The following is a 9,225-nucleotide window of genomic DNA, read 5'->3' as shown; positions in this document are numbered from 1 at the left end:
TTAATTTTTTTTTTCGGTTCAGTTTTTGGTTAATTTGCTTATAATCGAATAACGAACTCCCTTAATTCCAATCAAAATATGTCAACGTATCAGGATGGTCAGAGTGTTCTTGCATCGCCTGCTCTCACATGCCATTCGATCAATAAATTGAGTACTTCCCGATTCTTCAGCCCTCTTTCCCGAGCTCATGTCAATACAGAGTGATTTGGTGAGAGGTGACCCTCTTTCCTGATGTTCCCGTCGAGGTGCACTCTCTTCCCAGCCTAATAATAACCTCACAAAAGACTCAATGCATAAACTAATAAATAATTTCATAATTTAAATATATGTACAACCTCAACAATACCATGTTTGCACAGTTTCTACCCATATTTAAACTCTACATATTTAAATTGAATTATTACAGGTCATCAAAATAGGTTTAATATTTGATTAAACAACACATTTTAATATTTATCTCATTACGATTCAAGTCTCCAAACATTTTATAGGAGCACTTAAGTTTTTTTTTACCTTTACTATAAGCGGAAATGATTAATAAAGCACCCTACAGCTCCTTTCGAATCCAGACTTTAATATCCGGTCTATCAAGTATCACCAAAATACCCTAAGCATCGATCCAAATTAACAATTAGGCACCAAACAGTTTTTTAGCTAGAGACATTAGCAAACAAAAGAACTGAATATAATACGATTTTTTCAACAATTATTGTAAGATGAAAGATTGGTTACATAAGCAAACTGCATTATTGCATACTTTTTCTCGGTGTTCATTTTTTATTCAGTATCACCAACCCTCACTTTCAATCATGCATCCATCTCAAGGCTTTCTAATCCTTGGATCTGGGGGAGAGTGTGGACCAGTGAGTACGTAATTGCTTATATATAGAGACCATACGTACAAAGTTGTGAATTGTGTATAATCTTCAACTATATTTCCTTTATCAAAAGAAGTTGTTTGGCATAGTTGAAATAAGCCAATGGAGACGGCTGGTTCATCGAATGCTCTTGTTGTCTCTGCACCATCACCAGAATTGGAGTTTATGCTGGCATCAAATATTAACGTCTCGAGCTTTGTAACGGAGAAACTTTCCGGGCGTAGCAACTATAGGATCTGGAGTGCTCAGATGCGTTGCTTCTTAATGTCTCAGGGGTTGCTTTGCATCGTTGAGAAAGGCTTACCTCTTTGGAAAAATAAGGGTAACATGGAAGGGGAGTATGAGTGCCTTGTCAGATGTTGGATTTTCAGTTCTGTGAATGAAAAAGTGCTCAAGGATTTACTAGAAAAACACAATAGCGAGTATCTTGAAACAAAAGTTCTATGGAGGAAACTATATGCCTCATATATGCCAGACGATAGCGATACAGAAGGTACATACTCCAATAATTACCACTTTTTGATGTCCCATTGTTTAAATGAGACCGTTTCTGTTTGACTTTTGAATTTATTTCCTTTTTGAAATATCGAAATGAAATGCTTCAACAGATGTTCCAGCAGTACTCGACTTTTGGCAGGCATCAAATGTTAACGTCTCCAACTTTGTTTCCATGAAGCTTTCTGGCTGCAGCAACTATAATATCTGGAAAGCTCAGATGCTATGCCTCATACAGAGTCGGGAGTTGCTTCACATCATTGATGCTGCATATGATTTCCCGGGAGACAAGTATGACAACCTTGTCAAAGGATGGATTTTCGGTTCTATGAACGAGAAAGTTCTCAAGGTTTTTGTTGCCTTCGATTCCGCAGCAAAGGTTTGGAAGGAACTAGAATCCTCCTTTAATTCATCAATAAGCAAACCAGAAGGTATGTAGTCCATTAACTAGTGGCGGAACTAGAACGATTTAGTTAGGGGGTCATCATAAGCTTATATTCCACACTGGTTCAAATTAGGGGGTCCATCTCTAAGTTTGTTCTTCAAATACTCAAAATTTATAAATAAAAATTCAAAAAGTCTTGGTTCAAGTCCCAATCGACAATCAAACCGAAGAGTATGAACACGAATGGAATAACTCTCCAAGAACTTTTATTATAACCAAGAAAATATAACTCAAAAACTTGATTACAATAACTCATAAAACCATAACTCGGATTATCTTCTCTTTACTCTTATCTTAATAATGCCTAACCCTACATTGGTTTATATAAGCTTACCCTAACTTGGTGACCAAGACATTACCATATAACCCTAACATGGTGACCAAGACATTACCAAATATAATTATAATGTAATTAGGAAACTTAACCAATTATGACCAACTTGTCAACATTAATCCCTCAAGTTCACCGACTTGTGACTTGAACTCCTTTGTTACCTTTCACATCACCGATTTGTGATGAGTCAGGAATTACCGCCAACAATAACCCCCTTAATTTCCGACTCGAAATAGGTAGGCTCTAACATGTCTTCTTTGTCTTGATTCTCATAGAACATATCTTGATCTCTAGTTATGTTTTTCGGCTCCTTCCTAGCTCGAACATTCTTGCGACCTTGTACTCGACTAGTCCTTTTTCAACGACTCATTCTTTGGTCATAAGAACTCGCACCACCATTGACTCGACTGCGATCTTGAGCAAACACCCGCTTTCTTGGATCATTAAATATACCTCCTTGGGTTTGAATCCCTTGCTTAACCATTTCTTTGAATCCTTGAACATTTTTCTTTGGAGTTTGAATTTTGGGTTTCTTCATTAAACTTGGATCTTTGAGAAGATTCTGACTTGTACTTGCCGTCTCATCTTTCAGTTCACCTCTTTGTAGATCCCTACCCGCAAAATTCTTTATTCCAGTCATGTTATCTTGTGTACCAGAACTTGCTATCTTGAGGATGATCCTGTATAGACGATGTCACACCCCAACCGATGGCGGAAACATCGGGGTGTGGCACTAGGCGAACCAGATTGCTCGAGAAATCTATAACAACTATTATATGGCAATATTTAAACGGTTAATTGTCCCATACCAATCAACAATATCCCACAAATAATTATTACAGACAGAGAGTCTCAAAAACAAAACAAGTCAGACAACCTAGATTTTCTATTTGGTGTAGCTTCTAGACTGCCTATCTTGATTCAACTAGAGATCAGCAAATATAGCATCTTAAACATCTGTTACATACGTTAAAATAAAGTCAATACACAAAGTGTAGAGGTGAGTACACAAGTTTAATAGCATATAGTATAGCGAAAGCGTTTACGCATAACCAACGTGTAACACATAGAAATGTGAAGCAAGTATCGACAATGACTTATGCAACCGACATGACTGCGAGTTGTAGAATGCGCAACATATTATCTCCACTATGACCATGTGAAGTAAAACCCTTAACAACCCCTGTCCACGACAGGTGCTGAGTCCAAACTATAGTACTATCTTTGCTAAGGTATTAGGCAGCAATCACTGTGTAAACATAACATACAACTTCATCGAAACACGTATAACATGCGAGAACGGTTAGCGTTGAAAAGTGTTTGCGTCGTGTGTTCGATGTGATTTGATATAGAGAACGTATGTAACACCCAAAGTGCGTTAAAAGAAAATGGGCTCGATTATGCTCAAAGTATGTGTTTAGTAAATAAACACAGCCTTGGATTGAAGGGAGCGCTTTGGAGTTAGCCTGATCATAGAACGCTAGCGTAAGCGTTGAACGGTGCGTGTAAAACAGAGTGTCGGTGAGAATAGTGTCGAATGGTGAGTCGATCGGATGATCATCCGGACGGATGACCATTCGGTCGGCTGATCATTCGAGTGAGATGCGAGTGTTTGTTAATTGTTAGAACTTTTGAAGTTTTCGTTGTAGTGTAATTCAAGTCATTCGATCGGATGGTCATCCGAACGGATGGCCTTTCGATCGAATTGCTATTCGATTGGAACTGTGATATTCTTTGAAGTTTGGTAAAATTGTTTAAGTGTTGAACTTGTTGAAAAGGGCGAGCCACCTGTCGAATAGTCATTCGATTGGATGGTAATCCAATCGGATGGCTATTCGATCGGCGAATCTGATGTTCTGAAAATTTGTGAAATTTTCTAAGTTAAAAGTTTTGAGTTTTACCGGAGACGGTGTGACGACGTGTCAAACAACAGAAACCACACTAAGTCCAGCTCAGTCGATCAGATGGGAACCACCCCATTCGATTAGCCTAACTATTCTTAACGGAGTTTAACTTCAACCCGTGAATCGGTCTTCTCTTCGGTGGAAATCCGTTCTCAGACCGGTTCTCAACTGGAGTAGAGAGCGTGAATGAGTCTGGATTCCAACGACTTGGAGTTGAAAAGTGAAGAAATGTTGAAGAAAAATGTGAAACAGTTGATAAATGTTTAGATCTTGTTAAGATTTGTGTAAAAATGTGTAGAAATCTTTGATATCTGGACAAACTTTGATGAGATGATGCCACTCAATAGTTTTCATAAGAAACCATGATGACGTCACCTTCAAGTAGTCCAAACCAGGTGATTTCATGGTGAAAATGTAAGATTTGATGGAGAAAATGGTGACAAAGTGTGTGCTGAATATGGAAGTACAAGATTTAGGAAGAAAACTTACGGAAATCGCTTGGGATCTAGAGAAATTGCCTGAGAATGAGTTGGGAGCGTTTGGGTCGGATAGAGCTATCACATCAATGAACAGTTGATGTGACAGGCGAGTATTTATAGGTGAGAGGGAGATGAGGCAGTGTAGTAGTGGGTCGGATGGCCAGTCGATCGGATGGCCATCCGGTCGGATGTCCATTCGATCAAGTGGTCATTCGATCCGACGGCATGTGCGAGTTGGTTTTCCGACTTTCGTTTCGTGCATTGAGCGTTGCCTTGCATTTAAGCGAGTTGTGAATAAGCGTTGTGATAGTATTAAATAAATAGTTACACAAATATCATAACACATAAAAGGCATAAAAGTAAATTCTGCATTTCGAGTTGCGATGAGATTGCGATGCGTTAACGATGCGATTGCGTTTTGCAAATAACATCCCAAAACATATACAGGCACACACAAGTAAAGCACTCAATAACACACACACATAGAACAACCAATAGCTGCGTTTCGAGTTTGCGATGCGTTATGATAGCGTGGAGTAATAATAACGTTTAGTTGTGATTTCTGCGTTTATCGCATTGTTACTTCGCTTATTAGTAAATCGTAGTTTAAAATATCGTTTAAAATCGTTAACCAATATAACGAATCTCGTGGGTACAAGCCGTTTTAGTAAGAAAAGCAATAATTAAGCAAGAAATGCCAGATCTGAGTAACAACATGACTTGACTTTGACTTTGACTTCACTTGGAAAGTCGGCTTGTTACAGACGGTTCTTGGTCCTTGTCACCCTCATTATAAGCTTTCCTGTATCATCATGAATGGTTTGCAAATCACGTTTCATGTGAATGTCACATCCGCCTTCCGTTGCTTGACCAAGACTTATGATATTGCTTTGCAAACTCGGTATGTAGTAAACATTGGTTAACAGGCGCTTATCCCCTGTTTTCCCTTCAAGTAACACCGATCCCTTTCCCCGTATATCAATACAAGATCCATCTCCAAACTTCACCTTTCCCGTGACTAGTTCATTAAGTTCAAAGAAATATGCTCGATTACCCATCATGTGATTCGATGCTCCGTTGTCGAGATACCAAGTGTCTTTCTCCATTGAATCAGTCTCGAAACGCTTTGGATTCACCCATTCTTCATTTAGAAAAACCGTCTCTTGATCACATCTCATCATGAATAATGATGGATCAAAATCATCGTTGTTAGCTAAGTTAGCTTCATTTTGTTTTTTCATACGATCTGGACATCCTGACGCGAAGTGACCAAATTTATCACAACGGTAACACTGAACCTGTGATCTATCTTTCCTTCCTTTTTGGCGATCATTGGTTCTTCTTTGACCCATTTGCTTTGACCCATGATCTTGACCGTCTCGGCTTTGACTTCCATCTTGGTCCTCATCATCCCAGTCTTGACCTCTACCTCGGTAACTTGAACCGCCTAGCCTACTCCCTCGCGTATTTTCATAGTATTTGGATTTCGAGGATGACTCACCCTTAATCCTGTCTTCAAACGTCTTCAGTCTACTGATTGCTTCTTGAAATGTCATGGCTTTCAAATCTGCGAATTGTTCAATTGAAGCTACAATTGGAACATACTTTGCTGGAACAGAGCCTAATAACTTTCTAGTTAGCTTTTTGTTTTCGTGGGTGGTTCCCAAACTGGCTGCTTTGGTGACCACCTGACTAATCCTCCCTGCGAAAGAATCAATCGTCTATGTTTCTTTCATCTTCAAGGATTCGAACTCATTTTCCAGTTGCTCAATCTTTGCCTCTCGAACCCGTTCAACCCCAACATACCGTGTCTTCAACGCTTCCCAGATTTCCTTTGCAGACTGAAACTGAGCTACTTGATACACGAGCTCTTCGGGTATTGCCTGAAGTAGAAGTGCAACCGCCATGTCATCCTTTTTAGCTTCTTCCTCTTCTTCACCTGGTTCTAAAGCTTTCTGTATTCCATAAACCTTAAATATCACTTTGATACGAATCGCCCAAATATTGTAATTAGTTTCTGTTAATATTGGACATTATAAAGTTGTGGTACTTTGATCCTTAACCACAACCGGTGGTGGTCTGTTCCCGTCCATCATTGATTTCTGAATAACTTTTCAGAACCGAACGCGTTTGCTAGCAGAAACCCAGTCACAAATACCTCTTGAAAAACCGGGATAACAATCAAACCTCGAATTGGACCACTTCACGAAGCATCTATCGCAAAAGAAGATCAAAATTTATCAATTTTTCAAAAACGATTTCCGCTGTTACTCCGTTTCAAGACTTCTTGTTCCGATTAAAAGAACTCACGGTTCCGTCTCTTCTCAAACAAAACCCGTCCAGATCCTACACGGTTGAAACCTTCGCGATGCCTTGTGTCTCCACCAGTGTTCCTTTGTCCGTCTCTTCGACGCCGGAAAAACCCCGATGAATTGTGATTCTCGTTGCTTCCCTTTAATCGTCGGTTACGGAACTCCTTCCAGAACAGCCTCGCTTGTAGGTATAACTCACCTATAGATCTTTGAGCACAGTTATACGGTTTCTATTCTCCTTAGCCGTCGATCTTGAGTACGCGTTTGATTTCGACGATTGAACTTGGCTCTGATACCAATTCAAGTCCCAATCGATAATCAAACCGAAGAGTACGAACACCAATGGAATAACTCTCCAAGAACTTTTATTATAACCAAGAAAATATAACTCAAAAACTTGATTACAATAACTCATAAAACCATAACTCGGTTTATCTTCTCTTGACTCTTATCTTAATAATGCCTAACCCTACCTTGGTTTATATAGGCTTACCCTAACTTGTTGACCAAGACATTACCATATAACCCTAACTTGGTCACCAAGACATTACCAAATATAATTATAATGTAATTAGGAAACTTACCCAATTATGAAGAACTTGTCAACATTGATCCCTCAAGTTCACCGACTTGTGACTTGAACTCCTTTGTTACCTTTCACATCACCGTCTGGTGATGAGTCGGGAATTACCGCCAACATCGGTGACCGGAGGGTCAACGGACCCTCTTAACCCCCCCTCTGGTTCCGCCCCTACCATTAACTAAGTCGACTTTGTCAGGATAGAGGAATTGGCTTCAATGGACCGTTTTTGAAATACTGAATTGAAATGCTTTAACAGATTCACCCCCATTTATGTTTGGAAAAGCATTGTTAGGAGACGCTCCAGAAATAAGAAACACATCCAGCTTCCCACGAGAGAGATTGTACGAAGCTGTTGTTGAAGGCTGTTGGTGGAAAGCTAAATCCATACTGAAAATTCATAAGAAGGCAGCCACAGAGGCGATCACTACAGATGGCAACACAATCCTTCACTTGGCGGTTGAATGGGGCCAAAACTATTTTGTTGAGAAACTACTGGAGTATATAAAAGATGGAAAAGATATAGAAAGGCAGAATGATAAAGGTCGAACAGCACTACAGGTTGCCGCAACGGTTGGCAACATGTACGCGGCCCAGCTCTTCGTTCAGAAGAGGAAAGAACTGTTGGTGATCCGAGACCATGACCAAAAATCACCATTCTATAGTGCTTTTTATAACTTGAAGCTCAATGTCTCTGCTTACTTGTTATCCCCACTATCTTCTAATTCAAGCCTTTTTCAAGATGCCTCCTATCAGGAATATGAGGTGGAAATTATGAATTGCTATTGTAACAAAAGAATATGGTGAGTAGTTAGAGCATTCTCATACAACCCCCCACTTTTACCCTATATTACACTAAAAATCACTATTTTTTGTCTTTCATTTTCAATGAAATAATACTTTTTTAATACCTTTATCATTACATTTTCTCTCTTTTCCACTCACAACCACTTTCAAAACATATTAAAAAATTATAAATGGTGAATAATGTCGCCTAAAATTTATAGATAAATAGTAACATTTTCTCTTTCCTCTACTCACAACCATCTATAACCACTTTTCATAAAATACCCCCCCCCACATAATTTTGGGTTACTCACAACCATCTATAACCACTTTTCATAAAATAAACCCCCCTCCCCCACATAATTTGGGGTGTTGGATGTGAATGCTCTTAGTATTAGGATGGTAATGGTTTCACCTTAATTATTTCGGGTTGGCGAATTGAATTGATGAACCCATATATGGTGATGGATCATTAGAAAACTGACTCAAAACCACTAAAAGGAGAGGAAGGGACGTTAATGAAGGAGAGGTAAATTGGAAGAAGAATATATATATTTTTGAAACATTTCTAATTTCTCCATACGTTATAATTTTTTAAATTACATTTTTTTTAAATGTGCATCATTACCAAAAACCTAACTCCCCCACCGCCGAAAAACCTAACCCCTCCACCCCCACACCCGAAAACCTAACCCCCCCACCCCCTAAAAACCTAAAAACTAAACTCTAAACTTAAACCATCCAAAAATCTAACCCACCATCCCCACCCTAAAAAACCTAAACCCCCCAAACCCCCACCCCTCAAAAACCTAAAAACTAAACCCTAAACTTAAACCTCCAAAAAACCTAAACGCCGACCCTCACCCCCAAAAACCAAAAACACCCCCCACTCCCACCTAAAACCTAAACCTGAAACCTAAACCCTTCAATTACCTAACCTTAAAACCTAAACTAAACCAAAAACCTAAACCCTAAGGCTAAATTGCATGTTATGTTTCACATGTGCACTACT

The 9,225-nt window shown here is 39.2% G+C and overlaps 1 protein-coding gene across 1 annotated transcript; it reads left to right on the top strand.

Annotated features, from left to right (window-relative positions):
• Window positions 1-829: 829 nt before the first annotated feature.
• LOC110928758 lies at window positions 830-8,889 on the top strand. Its single transcript, XM_022171790.2, has 3 exons — window positions 830-1,371; window positions 1,487-1,804; window positions 7,687-8,889. The coding sequence occupies exons 1-3, from the start codon at window positions 981-983 to the stop codon at window positions 8,232-8,234; spliced, it is 1,257 nt and encodes a 418-aa protein (XP_022027482.1). The 5' UTR covers window positions 830-980; the 3' UTR covers window positions 8,235-8,889.
• Window positions 8,890-9,225: the final 336 nt, after the last annotated feature.

The sequence above is a fragment of the Helianthus annuus genome, chromosome 3, assembly GCF_002127325.2.
Source record: "Helianthus annuus cultivar XRQ/B chromosome 3, HanXRQr2.0-SUNRISE, whole genome shotgun sequence".
In the NCBI taxonomy this organism is placed as follows: domain Eukaryota; kingdom Viridiplantae; phylum Streptophyta; class Magnoliopsida; order Asterales; family Asteraceae; genus Helianthus; species Helianthus annuus.
This window is presented reverse-complemented; position numbering and strand designations above follow the sequence as displayed.